The following is a 19,037-nucleotide window of genomic DNA, read 5'->3' as shown; positions in this document are numbered from 1 at the left end:
GAGGTAGAACAGTGATAGGCACTTCTCTACATCTAAGCCACTAAGCATAGAAGCCATAAATGGAAGGGTTGAATAGGTACATCTGCATTCACTGATGGCACAAAATCCTTAACACAGACTGCAGATCCATGTCTGATTCCCTGTTTCTTCTTCTCTGTCTAGTCTTATCATGTGTGAGTCTTTCCATTGATCCCTGAGTCAGGTCTCCCAACATGCTGAGTCCTAACCTACTTCCTAGTCTTTGCAGATATATACTGTTCCCTCTGCTTAGAGCCATCTGCTTGGTGTTCCTGTGAATAAATGCACCCTTATCATTTAACTTAATGCCAGTTTACCCTTTTATTTACCTCTGACTCTACTACATACTTTTCTCATATGATCAAGATTTGCAGTTAAATACTTGGGATACTATATGATTCATATTTCTACTAGATTGTTTGCATTCTGCACATTTGGTTGCCAAAGTATGACCTCCTTAAGGGAAGGTTCAGGACTGTGTTTATGCTGGTATCTCTGGTGTCTTCAACAGTACTGGGGAAGCATGGAGAAGATGCTTGATATGTGCTTATTGAACTCCTAATACTTAAGGTCCTGTGGATTAGAGCCAAGTCACAGCATGTGGGTGTGTTTTGTTCTGACTGTATGGTGTTAAAGCAGATTAAATACCAACATTTTAGAAAATCTGGAAATGTTATACAAGAGTCTGAATTCCTGGTTTCCTTTTAAAAAATACAACTAAAATCCGAGAGATCTGATACTGTAGCCCAAGCTACTGCATAGTATTTGGCTGGACCAATCTTGGCAGTGGTCTTCTGCTTTCTGATCACGGTATCTACTGGACACATATTTTCACTGAATTACCTACCTGGCTACTCCAGACACCTGTGTCTCGACCCTTGTGCTGGTATAGAGCTTAACATTGGACTCTGTTGTGTCTTGTTCCCTTTTAAAAGATGGCTTGATAGTGACTGTGAATCAAATATTTACTTTAGGGCTGGAATATTCAAATTATCAGGAGCAGAGAAATGATAAAACATCAAATAACTTCCAATGAGTTATAAGATTATTCTAGTCTAAAAGAAAAAAGAGTGTATGAAGAAGACTCTCAATTGACAAACAGTGAGCTTTATCTCCGGAAAGTTACAAAAGAGTTCTCGAAAGCAAAGTGCAAACAGGATGGGTAAGGAGGGTGGCCCTGCCAGGTCAAACACTGTGTGATGACTGCATGCAGCACAGCTAGTTGTGAGCCGCACGGTGGGAGTACCAAACCTGCCAGCCCTTCCTCAGGCTTCACTGCCTCATGGGGTTGAAAATTGGTGTTTCTGGACATGAAGTGTGCACTGTTCTAGCCGTTCAAACATCCCAGGGGATTCCTACTGTAGAAAATGGCTTTCTTTCCATTGCCTTCACAAGTTCTCCAAAAGACAGAGTGGGATTTTTTTTTTTTGTAGGATAAAAGGTAACTTTTAATGTTCTCCTTTTCTTTTCCATGTTCATCTTTCAGATGTCCAGTTACATAGTAGCTTATCCCTTCCCTGGCCTCTGATTGTGCTGCAAGGATTTCATAAATAGCACTCATCACAATTTGTAACTAAATATTTGTGAGATGTATGAATAATGATATTTTCTCCCACTAGGTTGTGGGAGAAAGCACATAAATTAAGGCCAAGGTTCAAATGTTTTGGTCATACTTCCTATGTGAACTTGGGAAAATTTCTCCATGTCTCTCTTAGCCTTTTTTCCTTTTTTTTTTTCCTCATTCAGAATCTAAGATAATATAGCCCTTTTTTTCCTGGAAATAATGTCATTTTTGATGGGTTTTGAGGATTGAAAAATATATGCCTATCACCTAACAACTGCTTTGGCAGCCTGTGGTAATATACCTTAGGATTTTAGTTAAGTGTTTTCTTTCTCAGATACAGATGATTAACATAGCTTCTTTCCTTTTAAATTTTACTTTGGATTAGATATAGCTTAAGTGTTGTTGATTTCTTGTAACACACGTAAGAAAGATGGAAATCGGTAACCCTTTTAGCTTGGTCTTCTAAATGGCAGACACTTCCCACATCCTTAGAAGCTGGAATGTGGAGGCCAGGGTTCCAGCATGGTGGGCTTCTTCTGAGCACCCCTCCTGGGTTACACACTGCTTTTTTCTCATTGGATGTGCATAAGGCAGAAAGAGGATATGAGAGCTCCTCTAGGGATCTCTTTCACAGGCCACAAACCCATCTTGAGGGCTCTGCCTTTATGACTTAACTCCCCCACCGAACCCCCAGGTCCCACCCCTGGTACCATCCCAATGGGGACCTGGGTTCCAACATATGACTCCGGGGGAGACACAAACATCCAGTCTGTTGCAGTGACAGATCTTTTCTAAAAATGATTTTAAAAAATGGCAATAAGCCAAAGTAACTGTTCACTATCACCAGAAAAAGATCAATAAATTTCAAGGCAAAAAGAAAATAACACATAGTCCCTGTTTTCTAGGAAGATCTCAGTCCTTCAGTTTAGTTCAAAATTGATTATCCTCAGCCTCATCAGCTCTGGGCCAGGGACCAGGTGCAAATGGAAAGCAGTCAGGCCTGTACCCTGTGAGTTCAGCGCAGTTAACAGTAGCATGAATGCAGTGGGTTCCTTGGTTGTGCTGAGCTCCCCTTTAGAGTTTTACTAGGGCCACTCAGTCCCAAGACCATAGTTAGAACACACTTTTCTGGAAGGAGAATCCAGCAATATCAGTATCTATGAATTACCTAAAGTGCCAGAACACTTGGGCTAGGTACAGCGTGACTGATTTTTAATGACATCAGACTTATTTGTAAATAGTCAGTGGCTCACATCCACATTTATTTTAACACATAGTAGATTTTAAAAATTTTGTCTATATACACATTCAGAGTATGTACCATGACATTTTGGTATATATGTAGATATTGAAAGTGTCCTTGAAGCTACACAAATCAATGACTGTACCATTGACTAAAATAAATTATTAAGAATTTATTTGTCAGTTAAATGCAAGATAAATGACAAATAATTGAGCAGATGATTAAAAGGTACAGTATACTGAAACAAATGATGAGCCACACCTGCAAGAGGGACATAGTCTATAATTACACAACTGCGGGTAACTAATGAGGTAGCTGGGGGATAATTTTATCAGTGTTTTCTTTTCATTTCAAATTATTTTGCCTTTACTCTAGAATAAAACAGACATGTTGTATCTTTGCTTTTACAACCTACAGAATGTCAGGTATAAAACAAAAACAGCAGCTATTTTGACTACCCATTTGTGAAATGCATTTTTGCTGAATCTGATTTTGACTTTGAACTCAAAATAAAAAATTAAAACTCTAAACTGAAAAAGGAAAAATGGACGTGAACAACTACTGTGCCAGGGCACAAAAAGTCCTTGCTCAGCTTCATGCTAGAATAAATGCTTTGCATAATGGTTGTCCTTCATTTTATATTTACTGAGTTCTCTTTGCTTCCTGCACAGTCCATGGTCAGCTTTGTAGTGTGTTTATACTTGTCGTGGTGTACTAATTATTTGCCAGAAGGCTTTCAGCGTTTTTTAAAAAATGTAAAATGGTGTGTACAAGCTTTAGAAAAGTGAAATTGCAAAAAGAACTCTTTTGGTTCCCCACTAGGGTGCTCATTCATTAAATCCTCCCCTTATTTTTGTTAACAACTCCTTTCCTCTTCATTTCATAAACTTGGTGAATGCTTCAGTGCATTCAAAGATTCGGAACATTCTTATCACAACTATAAGCAATGGGCAAATGAAAATGCTGTTGCTTTGCAAGGAGCCCAATTCCACTGCTAAGGACACACAAATCTCTTTTGTTTTTTTTTTGGTTTTTCTCCGGTACTGGGAACCGAACTCACGACCTTGCGCTTGCCAGGCAGGCGCTTTTGCCGCTGAGCTAAATCCCCAGCCCCACAAATCTCTTTTGAATGGGAGTTCACTTTATGTGCTTTATGAGAATTATTTTAAAAAATTTTTTTTTATTTTAAAGAGTAAAAGAAGGATAACATAATAATGGGGGGGCTTACCAAATTACAGACAAAGTGGTAGGAAATTATCAATGGTTATTGTTTTACATATTGTTATCTACAAGATAGTTTCTCAGGAAAACAAACAGACAAATATGAGAATTATTATGTTGGCCGTTACAGTTTGTTTTGGCCATTTATTGTATATTCAATGAAGTGTGTATGTAAGTACAAAATATCTAGATGAAAGATAAAAAATATAATCACCTATAATTTATCAAACATTGGAATGCTTTGGAAAAATTTAGAAGAGTAAGTTTTCAAAGAGAGAATTTGGAAACATTTAGATGCAAGGAACAATCTATAGTGAATTTTTTAAATTCAGAGCGTTGGATAACCAGCAGATGGCTAGATATTACAGAACTAATTTTGTGGTGTAATACTCATAATGAAACTCACATATTTAAACTATGAGTGTTATAAATCAAATGAAGAATACTATTAAGATTTATTATGAAACAAACTTTCTAAAGGTAATGACCAAAACATCTTTGAAAATGATCAGAACAACTTTGAAAACTCTACTGAATAACAGAATTTTCTCAAGGATGTGATTTTCACACAGCATGCTACTTACAAAGTTTCAGAAGTTTTAGCCCTTGTAATGATAGAAAGCTTTCAGATAATTATGTACAACTACAGATATTTTACTTCCTGATTTAAAACTATTCCTATTAAATACATTTCTAAAGGAAAGGTAAGCATTTTTATAAATCATAATTTGATCTCTGTCAAAAAGGGTCACCCACCCTTGCCAGATGCACTAGTGGGATTTTTCAAAGCTATTGTACCATTTCAGTGCTTGCCATTTCTCTCTCACGTGTCTACCTCTGAGAAAAAGGAATCTGGATTCTCTCATAGCTGGCTCAGCATCATCTGAGTTTATCCTCATTCCTGAGAAAAAGGCCTCAAAATGTCAAGGGAGGCCATGACAGTGGGAGATATATAGAAGGCATGATAAAATGAATGGAAGGCTTGTCTTTTAATATGAAGAACATGGTTTACTAGATTTCATTTCATTTTCAAGATCAAATTTGACTTTCCCCACACACCTGCATTTATCTTTCTCAGATTCATGGACACAGAGGCACTGATCAGTGCCAGTAGTCTGGTCACCAGGGGGAACTGTGGAGTGTTTTGAGTGATTTTTCATCCATGATTGCTAACTGTGGGGGAGCAGAGGGACAAATAAACATCCAAAGAAGAGGGATGTGTGGCAAGGTCCACTCACTGTGCAAACAGCCTCACTGGGGTGCAGAGTCCGCAGCTCTGCCCTGTCCCATGTTTGAAATGGAACCTACAAGGGACACTTTGGCTTTTTGAGCAAACATTCCCCTTCCTGCACTGCTGTGTTGAACACCTGGTGCAGCCCCTGGAAGTTCACACATAGGTTAAGCCGTGTTCACTATGTCACTGTATGATGTTTGGGACAGGGAGAGACCCGCGCATGCTGGCAAACCCAGGGTCTTGCCACAGTAGCTTCTCAAGATCACAGTTAAGCTTTGTTGTTTTTTTCTCAATCTGTGCAGATCCTCCTGGGGAAAGTAGTTCACAGTAGGTAGTGACCTGTCAGTCACTTACACCTTAGAGGTAATGGGTTTGACAATAATTTACATAGGAAACAATAAATGGGAACACCACTTTCTAACTCATAATTGTCAAATATTAAATTAGTTGAACACATTTTGATTGAGGAATCTTCTATACTATCATAGCCAATATTTCTCTAGGCTTATATGCTAGGTATTTTTCTAGGATTTCATAACAACGAACTTGTGTAGGTGTGTATGATTACTATCTTTGTTTTATAGATAACAAGGCTGAGTCATAGAGAGGTTAAGTAACTTTCCAAAAGTCACACAGCTGTAAGTATGTAAGCCAAGATTCACAATGGTGAAGGCCCATGTTTTAGGCCCATGTTATAAAATAATCTCCAATTCCTCTCTTTGATGGTATGATTGCTGGAACATGTGGGAAAAAGGAAGAGATTTGTGAAATATGAAAAGCCTGAAGTTATTTAAAAATGTTATTATACCATTGATTATTAAACATGGATACAGTTTTTATATTAGTTCCTGATAGGACTCCACTGTGCTTGCTATGATCTGAATGTTAACATAATAGGAGAAATTAGAACAGTATTAATGCCAGGTACTTAGTGTCATGTGGCTGAGGCAGTCACTTTGGTCACCATTGTCTTCATGACCACTGATGACATTATCATCATGGAGGCCTCATCATTTATTGAGGGCTTACCAAGCCCAGGAACCACATCCTAGGAACACTACCTAAATGGTCTCATTTAATCCTCAGAGCAACCTTATTGGGTAGGTATAATCATTCCCATTTTTCAGATGAGAAAGTTGAGGCTCATAGATTTTGAGTTAGAGAAATAGAAATGCTAAAGCTAAAACTTGAGTGTGTTCTTAACCATTTATGTTCTTAACCATTTCACTGTATCTAAGGTAGTATGTAGTACTACTTTACTGCCATCATCAAATACTGTGGGTTAAGTGTTATCTGTTTGCCATTGAGCTGGTCCTGTGTCACCATGTCAGCAACTCCTGGGCCCAATCCTGCCAGCTGCCCGTTTTTGTAAATGAAGTTTATTGTGACACGTCCAAGCTCATTCGTGGGCATACTTTCTATGGCTACTTTTATATATTAAGAGGCAGAGTTCAGTCATTGAAGCAGAGATCCTATGGCCTGCAAAAACAAAGCCATCTTACAATGTATGTGTTACTATTCCTCTTACAAGGTGAACATCTTGGGGCTGGGGATTTAGCTCAGCGGCAAAAGCGCCTGCCTGGCAAGTGCAAGGTCGTGAGTTTGGTTCCCGGTACCGGAGAAAAACAAAAAAAAAACAAGGTGAACATCTTGGATTTCATAGAGATTAGGTAATTTTCCCACCCAACTATTACACAACAAGGACCTAGTGAAAAGCTAAAGTAGAGTTGGCTTCAGAAGCTTTTGATTTTCATCTCTGAAACTTGCAATAATTATTATAATTCTCATTTGCAGGAAAGGAGATTTCCCTAACAATGCATGATTAACAATACCAGTTTTAAATGTTTGACAGTAGTGTTAGAGTTGTACATTTTCTCTTGTCAGAGGGATATTAAATTTCTCTCACCTTCTGAGAATTTACTGTACTTAATTCCTTGAGGATGGATGCTTACGGGCTTGTCTGCCTTATTCTTAAAGTGAACTTTCATGATGTCTCCAACTTCAGCATATAAAGTAGGCCCAAGAAGTCCTATGGGAACAAGAAGTTAAGATCGTCTGTGTTTAGGATCATCAAAGATAGAGATGCTATGCAGGAAGGCCCCAAAGTGACTGCTGTCATTCCTTCTGGTCTTGAAGTCAACCTGCTTCTCTGGAATCTTGAAGACTTTGCAAGCTCATTCACTCTACATTCTGTGCAGTTGTATAAAAACAGGAGGGTTGAACTTGGCCTGGACCCACAGCAAGTCAAGAGAAAAGGAGAAACAGTTTTGACCACGTCCAACCCACTCAGATGCACCATCTTTGCTTAGAGACCTGTGTCTTTATTTTTTATGGTACCAGAGATTGAACCCAGGGACTTTGCACTGAGCTACATTGTCAGCCCTTTTTTATTGTTTATTTTGAGACAAGCTCTCATTAAGTCACTTAGTTGCCCAAGCTGAGTTTGAACTTACAGTCCTGTTGCCTCAGCCTCCCAGAGCACTCAGATCACAGGTGTATGCCATATTGCATGGCTGAAACTACTGTCTTTGGTCAAGAAAAGAAAGAAAGTCATTTTCAGCTACTCAGGGGATATGAGGCAGGGGCTACTGTAGATTTCTCTGAAGTAGGTGGAACCTCAGAGACCTGAATGACACAAGGGGGAAAATCACACAGTTCTCTGGCCCTGAGGCTTCTGAATCAGAAGTAAGCTTAGTGAATCTAAAGAACAGTAAGAAAAACAGCATAGGAAGAACGAGAAGAGGTAAAGTAGGTAGTGGTGGGGTTTGGCTCCTGTGAGGCCTCATGGGTCATGATAAGGACTTTGGTTTTCCTTTCCATGTAAAATGGCAAAGCACTACAGCTTTCTGCAGTAGAGATATGGTCTGACAGGTATGCAGTTTTTTCTTCTTTAAAGGAAAATTCATCTTAGCTGCAGTGCAGACAGCAGTCTGTATGGTGAAAAGAGTGAGTGCAGAGATCAGGAAATAAAAGAAAGAGACAATGGTGTATGGGCCGGCAGGTAGCAGGGAAGTGATAAATGTGTTTGTAATCTGGACACGATTGATGGAAAAGCCCATGGCGTTTTCTGATGGATTTGATGTGGCTTCAAAGAGGAGAAGTCAAGGATGACCTGGAGGTTTTGATCTAAGTAACTGGGTAGACAGTGTTATTGGTTACTGCGATGAGGGGCACATGGGGGCAGCGGGTTAGAGTGGGGTTTTACTTGCTGCAGGACAGGCACTGTGCTGGCTTCTGTGGCTGCAGGAATAAATAAGACACAGGGCCTGCCCACCAGGAGCTCACCAGTAGTGTGGTGATAGATGGTAGAACCCGCCACTGAGATACGGACAAGATACATGGGTGCCAAAGATGCAGGACCACTTCTGTCCAGGGAATTAATGGAAGTGCTGATGTCTGAGTCACAGTTTTGAGTAGTTATATACTACAGTCAGCTAAAGCATAGCCCTCGAAGTCTCCACTTCAGAATAACATAGAGTCTTACTGAAAGAAAGGATCCCATTAGCACCTCAGCTCAGCTCTGGAGGTAGAGCTTGTGAGCCTCCACTGCAACATGTGGTCCCCCACTATTCTGGCATCCTTTAGGTCTTGTGGATCTATCACCAAAGCCCCACCTTGGACAGGTGCTAGGAACCAACTGTTCTTACCTCTGGACCATCCATAAGCTCTCATGGAATTGGCCTCTGCCCATTAGAGGTCATGGAGGCAGGAGATGGAAGTTCTGACAGGTGTGGAGTTCAACCCACATTCACTTGTAGTGATGGTAATTATGACAAGACATCCACTAACTGTCCTCAAGATATATTTGAGCAATGTGGACCCTTGTATCAATCCCCACAATAAATGTTTGAGTTACATATTGAGATTTTCACATTATGCATGATAGAACTGGGCCTCAGGAAGTTTAAGTACTGTATCTTGTCCAATACCACACAACTAAAAAGAGGCAAAGCTATAATTTAAACTTAATTCTGTCTAACTCTAGATATTGAGCTTTAAACTCTTTATACTACACCCCTACCTTGTATTCATTCATTCATTCATTCACTCAACAAATAATAATTTCCCACATTATTGTAGGGTCAGAATTGTATTGACACATAAAAGTGTAAAATAGATACACTCCCTACCTTCATAGAGTTTATAAGATAGTAGGAGAGACAGATTTTAACAAATGATCATATAAATCTTTGATTATTAACTGTAAGCATTACGAAAGAAAAGTACAAAATACCCTGAAGAGTATTTACAGAAGGTTTAGTATAATTATGGAGGTAAGCAATGGTCATGGTTAGAAGCACTTTCTCAAGGAAGTGACATACTTTAATTGAAGTCCAAAGGCAGACTGGAAGGAGGCAGGAGAGATCTCACCAGGGAGTGGTATTAGCATGTACAAAGGCCCTGATGTGATCTAATCAGATGACTGAGAGATGGCAGTGAAAGAGCTCAGTGGGCAAGACAGTGAGGCAGAAAGTAAAGCTGATGGTACCATGGGAGTTCCCATCATTTGGGGGCATGTTGGCTTTTTAGAGCTTTGCCTTTAACCCAATAGCATTTGAAGGCCACTAAAGAGTTTTCAGCAAGAGCACAACATGGACCCGATTTTGGTTTTTAAATCTCCAGCTGACTTTGTGGAGAATGGCCTGGTAAGAAACCAGAGAAGATGCTGAGGGAAGGCTCTGAAAGAGACATTGGTGAGATGAAGGTTGCAGTGGAGATGATGAGAAAAGAATGGATTAGATTTCTACTTGAGAGATAGAGTTTGAAGGACTTATGATGGGTTGGATGAGGGATGAGGAAGGCCAGGTTGCCATGGGTGGCCTGTGGGGTTCTGGTGTGGGACGTGGGGGGTAAAGGTGCATGCAGGACACTGTGGGAGGGTTTCGTCTGGTGGGTGGGGTAGGTGGAGTCATGTCTCTCCCTCAGGTCTGTGAGTATGCTGCCTTATATGGCAAGGGGCTCTGCACATAGCAAAAATCAGGGCCTTGGGATGGAGAGGTATTTCTGGGTAATCTGATAGGCACAAAGCAGTCCCAAAGGTCCTTATAAGAGAGATGTGGAGGATCTCAGAAAGAGATTGGAATATGCTTTCTGCTGGCCTTGAGGGTAGAGAAAGGGGCTGCAGACCCAGAAACATAGGCAGTGTCTAGCAATTGAAACAAGGAAATGATTCTACTCTTGAGCCTCCAGAATAACAGCATTTGCCACACCTTGATTTTAACAGAGTGAAGCACATTTTGGACCTCTGACATGTAGACTGTAAGAGAGGAAACAAATTCAGTTTGTTTTGAGGAAATAGGTTTGTGCCCGTGGTTACACAGCCATGGTAAGCTATCGTCTCTGATCACATCTGTCCCTACACCTGTCTTCTTACCTACTGTTCCTTCCACTGTGCTGCCAGTCCAGCAGTTTACACTGTTCTTTGCCCAAAGCCTTTTGTTTGTTCTATGTGAGCTCTGCACAGTGATGTCATGGAGCTCACATAGTTCAAGTTCAACCCTTATATTTGAACTGGTTAACGAAGCCTAGAAGTAGGGTGGAGGAGTAGGGTGGCTTGCTGTGGGTCAGTCAGTGACTTGATGGCATTTCTGGAACTAGAACCCAAGTCTCTGGACTGCTAAGCCAAAGCTTTTTCTACCACGTCCTACAGAGCAGGTTCAGACCTCATTGTCCAGAAAGAGTGGAGAAGTCATCCCCTTTCTTGGCTGTGGACCATGCGTGACTCCATTGGCTAACCCTGCCACTTTGATCTTGGCTGGTCATGGTGTCCCCACTGGCCATCCCCCTGCCCGGGATGCCCATGAGCACAGTCTGTGCTGACCATGCTATCATTGTGTGCACTGCATTTTGTCACTATGGATCCCTTACTTGGCTGATTTGATAGGTGACATCACATGGCTGCACATGCTGGATGCCCAGAACAGCTTCCTAGAGACATCTTACTTCAGTGGGCAGTTGGGGTATTTATTCAGCCTCCCTTCCTGCTTCTTCAGCATTAAAGCAAAACTGAAAGGTGTTTTTATTCAGGCAAATCAAATACAAGTAGGCAGACATGTGGCTGAATGTTTTTTGAGCTGCTCTTTAGCTTCTCCCTCAGCTGGGTGGCCTAAGCCCTTTCCCACCTTCTCAATGCCCAGGGCTATGTGATGGGGCAGGGAAAACCACTGTAGGGCACAGGGAAGGAAGCATGGCCTGCAGGTGTCGAGTTGGAAAGGACTGCAGGAGATCGATAATCCAGGTCTCTGCTCCCCAGAGAGGAATTCATTACATGCCACAGGACAGGCCACTGGTGCAGCCAAAACTGGGTATTTCAATGTCTTAGCTCATCTGAAACAAATACATTCTAGGAGACAAAGGATTTGACATGAAGGTAATTGTCTTGGTTACTTTTTTCTCGCTGCTGGGACAAAATACCTGACGCCCAAAATTAAGGAAGGAAAGGTTTATTTCGCTTACAGTTCATGGAAGTTTCAGTCTGTACTTGGCAGCTTATAAGGCAGAGTGGCACATGGCAGAGACCTAGCGCTCAGGGCAGCAGAACACAGCTAAGCAGCAACCACACACCAGGTCGGAATGGGGGAGGAACACTCCAAGCACTCCTTTCCTCTCCCTTACATATGCAAAATATCCACTCCCGGGCAGGTGCAGCTCTCACACCCATATTCAAACTCTAATAGACTGCCCCTCAAGCCTGGCCGCTTGAGGCTTTGGGAGGCACACACAGATTCAAACCATAACAGTAATGTTTAAAACAAAACAAACATAAACATAAATCCAAGGCTGTTCTTATCAACTCCCAAGGTCTACTTTTCAGTAATAAGGTTAAATCAGGAAATCACTACAAAAGTTAATCATCTGATAGGATTTCCATCAGGGCACTCTCCTCTTCAAAAACTACATATGCCTCCTTATTGCTTTAAGGTGGTGATGGTGAATCTTTTGGAGCTTTCAGTGATACAAACAGCCTGCTGTGGCACATGTGCCATAGGTTCACCACCACTGCTTTAAGGTATCAAGCCCAGAATTGGTCCTCTCTCTGTTGTGGCACTCAGTACAATATCTTACCTAGAAATGGCATTAAACTTGGATAATTTGGCAAAAGCCATAAGAGGTGGAGCTTCAGATAGTTCCCAATTCCTCTTTTCTAGGCTTAGTGAATATGTTTTCCACCTATAGATGAACTGAGTTAAACAGTCCTTGAGTGTCTGTTATGCATGTTAAGCTGGAAGCTGGAGTATGAAACTGAACAGGCTCTGTGGTAGAGGACAAGAGATCTTTCCACTTCCTGCCCACGGGTATGAATGTCATTTTATGGACAACCTTACTGTTCCTCCTTCACTCAAAGGAGGTGGGAGCCCTTCTAGCCAACTGTGGGCCAGCCCAAGCTTTAAAGTTCAGAGCTTTCTGCTGCTTCTGAACCTTGCACCATCCATTATTTTTCCTCAGATGTCTTTATCTTTTCCTTCTCCCTTAAACATTGTTTCTATATTCCTTTCTGTAAAGCTCCAAATATCCTTAAATCCTTCATTTCCCTCTAGAGCCACTGTCTTTCCTCCTTTGCGGAGCCAAGTTTCTGGACTGAATTATCTGTAAATTCCTTCTGCCTCCTTTTTCTCACTTTCCATTCAGTCCTTAAGCCCTCTCCTTCATATGATCTTGCCCTACCTGTCCATGACAAAGGCAGCCTTTGAGTCCCTGTACCAGTAGCTTGTGGGGACTTTTGGTCATTTGCTTCCAGAATACCTCATTCTCTAGCTGTCCTCTGCCTTCTCTGGACAGATGTGCTCAAGCTTCTTGGTGAACCTTTCTTTCTTGGCTCATCCCTTGGACTTTGTTGCTCCTTTGAGCTCTGTCTCAGCCCCCTCTCCTGTGCTTCCTGGGTGATCTCTCAGCCTCCTGAACTTCATGTGCCATCTGCTTCCTTCTAAATATTTATGCCAATGCCTTCTAAATATTTATATCTAGCTCAGGTTTCCTCTCCTACAGGCCAGAATTCTACACCAGCAGCTCCTTTCACTTTGCTAGGTATATACTGTACAGACATCTCAAACTCGAAGTCTGAACACAGTACTGCTCCCTTGGTCCCAAGTGCATCTCCACACTTCCCCTCCACTTGACTTTCCAAGCTCCTACTCTCTTTTATTTTTTTCAGCCATCAACAGAGAAGTGGGAAGACATTTGTGACCACTGGACTGGAGATAGGTCTCCTATGTCCTACTGTAGCCTCTCTTCATAGTTCTTCTTTGTCACTATGCTACAACTATTTATCTACTTGTAGGGCATCCCCAGTAACCAGAAGGCACCTGAAAGTCAGAGTCCAGGTGTTACTCACTTTTATATCCCTGGAGTCTGCAGTGTAGTCATTCTCAAAACAATTTTTTGAAAAACAAAATAATACTTAAAAGTGTATTTACTTAAGGGTAAGTGAATATATGAATGATCAACTACCAAAATATATAGAGTGAAGGAATATGGATATGTAGATATCTATAAAAGAGATATATGATCTACTGGAAATATGATTAATAATCACAATAGCAAAGGTCTTGATAATGTAGCTAACTTATATTGAGTGCTGATGATGTGTTCCCACTGCTGTAAGTACTCTGCTTGTTAACTTCATTGATCAACCACAACATCCCTAACAAGAATTAGTTTACTCAGTACTGGGGGATAAAGGAAGAGGAAGAGTTGTTCCTGCTGTGATTGGGGAGCAATCAGTACAGCTTTGGAAAGGACATGAGTTCTGGGCAGGGAGGTGTGAAAGACCTTGTGGTGCTGGAGGATGGAACGTGGACGAAGAAGGTACAGTGGGGAAAATGGAGAAAAATCGCTAAGGGATCAGAAAAAAACCAAGGGAAGTGGCAGTAGGCCAACCAGGCAAAGAGAGAATTTCAAGAAGGGAGAGTGCTAAGGATCTCAGTAGTGGGGAAGGAACTGGAAAGGAGCCATGGGCACTGGCATCTGGGGATCATTGATGCCCTTTTGTGATGGTAATCTTAGTCACACTGAAATGGATGAGGGAAGGAATGTAAGGAGAGGATGTAGAGAATGGCAGAAACTCCAGGGAGAGAAAAGGAAAAGGTGGGTAGGGTCAAGGTGAGTTTTTCTTTTTCCTCCCCTAATATAGGGATTTATCTGAACATGTATTTTGCTTTGTTGATTTTTTTTTTTTCCTGATCCTGGGGATCAAACCCAGAGTCTTTGCCTGCAGCTACATCCCCAGGCCCTCTTTCTGTTTTTCTTTCTTTCTTTCTTTCTTTCTTTCTTTCTTTCTTTCTTTCTTTCTTTCGAGATAGGGTCTTGCTAAACTGCTAAGTTGTCCAGGCTGGGCTCAAATTTCCAATTTTCCTGCCTCAGCCTCCCAGAGTTTTGGGATTATAGGCCTGTACACCCAAGTGTGCCTTTGTTATTAATTTGTGACTGAAGGGAAGTTGAGGAAAGGTTGAAGATTACAGGTGATCATCAGATTCAGGGTACTGAGATGAACAGGAGAGGTGGAGGGTGAGTATGGGAATGATGACAGGTGTGAAGACCTGGCCAGGGGAAGGGTGGGTGAATTACTGACAAAATGACCCAAATAGAGGGGTTCTCCTTTGATCACCTGTGTCATTCCTATGAAATATTTCCCCAAAGATCAGCTCATAGACCGCTACTCAACTTAGTTTCTTTGATTAAGGGAAAGATGACACAAAATGAAAAAATCTTCTTGAAAATTCGCAGCCATTTGGTTCCTCACAGTGAACAGGAGAGTAGATGGAAAAGGCAGATGCAGAGAATCCCTGTACATAGTCCCTTTGACTGTGTCTGGGAAGGCAGATGGAAACAAAACCTTGTTCAGTTAAGGCTTACTGAACTGGACCACTGCCCCATGAAGGTAAGGTAGGAGTCTGCAGCATCCGTGGTGCTGAATTCAATGCCACACCCACAGCTACAGCGACACAGTGGCTTCTTGGATAAATGAATATAAATTCAAATGCTCAAAAGTCTTGTTTAACTATGCTAACCAAGATTAAAAAACATCACTGGCTTCATGGACATGTGACCTGTGTGGTTTCGCAGGGACCCATGCACAGAAGGGCCACCGTTTGGCTTAATGTGGTACCATCACTGATTTAAATTTTTCAACAATATGAGCACAGGGTCCCACTTTCTCCCTGTGCACTGAGCCCATACATTATATAACCAACAGAGGTTAAAAACAACGCACAAAGGATATTTTCGGTACAAACGAATACCATATTATCCGTAGAAATTTATCTTTAAAAATATACTTTAGGCTTACCTGAAATGCTAGGTCGTGGTTTTTCTTTCTTAAAATGTGGTTCATACTCTCTGTAGACAATTTTCTTAAAGGAAGGTGAAAAAGGATTCAAACTGGAAATAAAATACAAAACCTAATTTGAAAGATGAATATAACATCTGTTCACATTACAAAAAAGATTCCTCACACCCTCAGACTTCTATAGAATAACTATTTCTATTATATTTTAGAAATGTAAGGTTTGTAAATATGAAAAATAAGTAAAATGAAGGATGGAATTGTTGTTTTCTTTAAAAAGTGTGCTGTGATAAGCAAACATTTTCCCACAGATCTAGGCTCTCCTCATATTGTTTCTCGGAATCAATTTTCTAAAAAGGAACCTAAAAATCATAGTGTGAACTCAAACTTTAGATTTTAAGTGATTAAAAATATGAACAAATCACTTATAAGCAAATATGTGTGCTATTTTAAACTGATCTAGCACATATAGGTTTTTTTTTAAATGCCTAACTTTCAAAATACAACGTTAAGCTCCTGGAAAACATCATAAATTAGTATCAATTTGCTGGACCTTATTTCTAGTTGAAAGAATGGAGGGAGAGAGGTAGTAGAGTAAGGGCTGGAAATAAATGAAGAAACTGTCTTGGAAGATGAAGTGATCTTCTAAGACGATACAGCTCATAAATAATACAGCCAATCGTTTCTTCTTCTCTGTCTCAACCCAGTTAACCACTACTTTATTCTCTATTTCTAGGTCAAATGGGGGATCAGAATCTTAATAACTATGGTACCATACTTCACAGGAATGGTAAAGACCAGTAAGGAAAAACTTTCCAGCTTGACTGCCTTGTCAGTCTTCATTTTTCCTTCCTCACTGGGTGACAACTTGCTGATACACTGTTAATAGCTGTAGTCCTCATGTCAGGTTCATTCCATCTTTTTATTTTAACATTACTTCAGACCAAACCCAGGACCTTTACACTGAACTACATCCCAAATCCTTTTTTAGAGTTTGAGACAGGGTCTCACTAAGTTGCTAAATGGTGGGCTGGAACTGTGATCCTCCTGCTTCAGCCTTCCAGAGTGCTGAGATTACAAATTTGCACTATCATGCAAGGCTGGCTTTGTTCATCTTTAACTTTGTATCCTTTGATCTCCCCATTATCTCCCCTACTCCCAAGTAACAAACGCAACATGCTACAAGAAAGCCCCCCAAGGAGTGTGTGCTCTACCCATGAACAGACATGAGTGTTGGAAAGACTGTTATTTCCTTTGGGGTTTTAGGTAATGGAAGTCCCTTAAGAGCAGGGGTATTACTTAGAATATCACCTTGAAATGCAAATTTTAAAAATTATTATTTATAAAAGGAGATGTTTCTTCTTCTAAGGCCAAGGTAGTATGTAACACCCTCCAAAATAACCTAGTTCCACTGAAATTTTTGAAAGGATTAATATTATACACAAAGGTGGTCAAAAATATTACATTTTTTTGGCAAATTGCTTTGGTTTTGTAAAGAGGAACCTATATTTCACAATCAAATGTTGAGTGTTTTAAAAAAGTGAGTCAGTCACAGTAGGAGGTTTACCATTCAAAACAAATTAAAAAATGAAACTAACTGGAAATATTGAATGGACCGTATGATTTGGTTCATTTCTGGGAAGTCTTGTTTTTAAACCTTTCAATTAGAAAAATAGTTTGTAACTCAAAAAATTATTTAAACCTTCCTAGTCACAATTGCCCTTTAGTAGTGATTTTACCAACATATCCAGGGAAAGCCATATTCCAGGAATTAATTTAAAGAAAAAAATGAAGATCATATGAAATAGCCATGAATAAGTCAAACGGATGAAGCAGAACTAATGCTACTTCATTTTCAGAGTCATTTGTAAGAGACTCTGGCAGTAGTTACTCAATTATCTGCTTATAGTAAAGTGCAGAGTAAGCATCTTTACTTTTAGAAGATGAAGCTAAGTAGCCAGAGACTAAACCCTATGTAGTTGGTTCCTTGTAAATGGCAGACTCTTAGAACGCCAGAAAAGGACTTCGTAGGAAGGCGCTAATGAAGGAGGTAGAGCCCGGTGCTTTTGAAGCAGTTAAGCATACTGACAAATTAAGCATAGTAACAAATAAGCATACTAGCCAGGTAAGCAAACTAACAAAGCTGTGTTGAAAACAAACTCTTGAAAAGGAGGCAGCATATCACAAACCCAGGTGGATCTTCTCTGCATCTTCGAAGGATGAACTGTATGAGCAGAGGCAAAACTACAAGTCTAATGAACGAAATAAACCCATCACGTGCACTTTATTAACTGTATATACTTACCTGAAATCAGTTTTTAAATCTTTTTATTTTAAAGGGAGAAAGAAACGATACAGAATTTCAAAACAAGATGATAGGAAATTAACAATGGTTATTATATTACACATTGTTATCATCAAAGCAGTTGCTCGGATTACAAGATATAGGCATGCAAATTTGATTAAACAATATAAGCATTAACTGTTCCTTTCAATCAACTAATAGAAATTAGTAGTACAATTAACTTAGCTATTGTGTGTGTGTGTGTGTGTGTGTGTGTGTGTGTGTGTGTATGGATTCCCCCCCCCTTTTCCCGTTTCTTGTTTTCTCCTTCCCCGTCACAGTCAGTCTCAATCAGTCAGTCAGTCTTCTCTCTGTCTAGGTGCAGTTGTAAAGGCACCTTCTCTACCCCCGACCCCCAACCCCGTTACCTGGGATCTGAGGGCTCGGGCCGGTAGGTCCAGGTGACGCTCTGCGCGGCCACGTAGAACTCCCGGAGCACCCCCGCCGGGCCCGCGCGGACGCCCCAGCCCGCCAGGCCGGCGCCCAGGGCCAGCAGCACCCAGAGGCGCGCGCGGCTCGGAGACATGTTCCTCGGCGCGTGTGCCTGCCGTCTGCGCCGCAGCCTCGTCCCTCCCGCCTGCGATTCCTCCCCGGAATCAGGGTCACGGCCCCGAGGACGGAGGTATTGATTAGGCAGGGCGAGCGGGACGGCGACGGTGTCGCCGCTGGAACCCTCCCAGGGCTCAGTGCCCGGCCCCCTCCCCGCGGGCTCGGAGATCGGACCCTCGGATCCCGCGGAGACCCGGCGCCCTCGAGTCGGTGCCCTTTCGTGGGCGTGGAAACACAGTGCTCTCAGGCCGCAGGATGCCGCCTGCCCTGAGTCACTTTAGCAGGGCACAGCTCTGGGCAACGGCTTGTCACCATTGTCAGGGGGCGGGGTGGGGGGAGTTGCGGCACCGCGGGGGCTTTGGCTGCGATCCCCAGCAGTCCGGAATTCAGATCTATTTATTCTCTGTGTGGTGTGCGGCAAGTTACTCCACCTCTCTGGAGCAGAGTTCCTTCTTCTTCTTCTTTTAAGCCTGTCACCTTTATTTTAATGTCTTTCTCTTTATTTTGGGAAAATGCTGACACCCTCGCAAAGCAACCAAGTTTTGGTTTGAGCTTTGTTTTCTTTTGTACTGGGAATGGAAC

At 41.4% G+C, this 19,037-nt stretch overlaps 1 protein-coding gene across 1 annotated transcript in view; it reads right to left on the bottom strand.

The window, feature by feature from the left end:
• F5 (coagulation factor V (proaccelerin, labile factor)) overlaps positions 1 to 18,773 on the bottom strand; it is a 62,829-nt gene extending 44,056 nt beyond the window's left edge. The window contains exons 1-3 of the mRNA XM_005398188.2: positions 18,275 to 18,773; positions 15,566 to 15,657; positions 7,187 to 7,309 (exon numbers count right to left, since the gene is read on the bottom strand). Coding sequence (XP_005398245.1) covers positions 7,187 to 7,309; positions 15,566 to 15,657; positions 18,275 to 18,432 — 373 coding nt within the window. The 5' untranslated portion in view covers positions 18,433 to 18,773. The remainder of the gene's footprint in view (positions 1 to 7,186; positions 7,310 to 15,565; positions 15,658 to 18,274) is intronic.
• Positions 18,774 to 19,037: the final 264 nt, after the last annotated feature.

The sequence above is a fragment of the Chinchilla lanigera genome, unplaced genomic scaffold, assembly GCF_000276665.1.
Source record: "Chinchilla lanigera isolate Chin_1 unplaced genomic scaffold, ChiLan1.0 scaffold00061, whole genome shotgun sequence".
NCBI lineage: Eukaryota > Metazoa > Chordata > Mammalia > Rodentia > Chinchillidae > Chinchilla > Chinchilla lanigera.
This window is presented reverse-complemented; position numbering and strand designations above follow the sequence as displayed.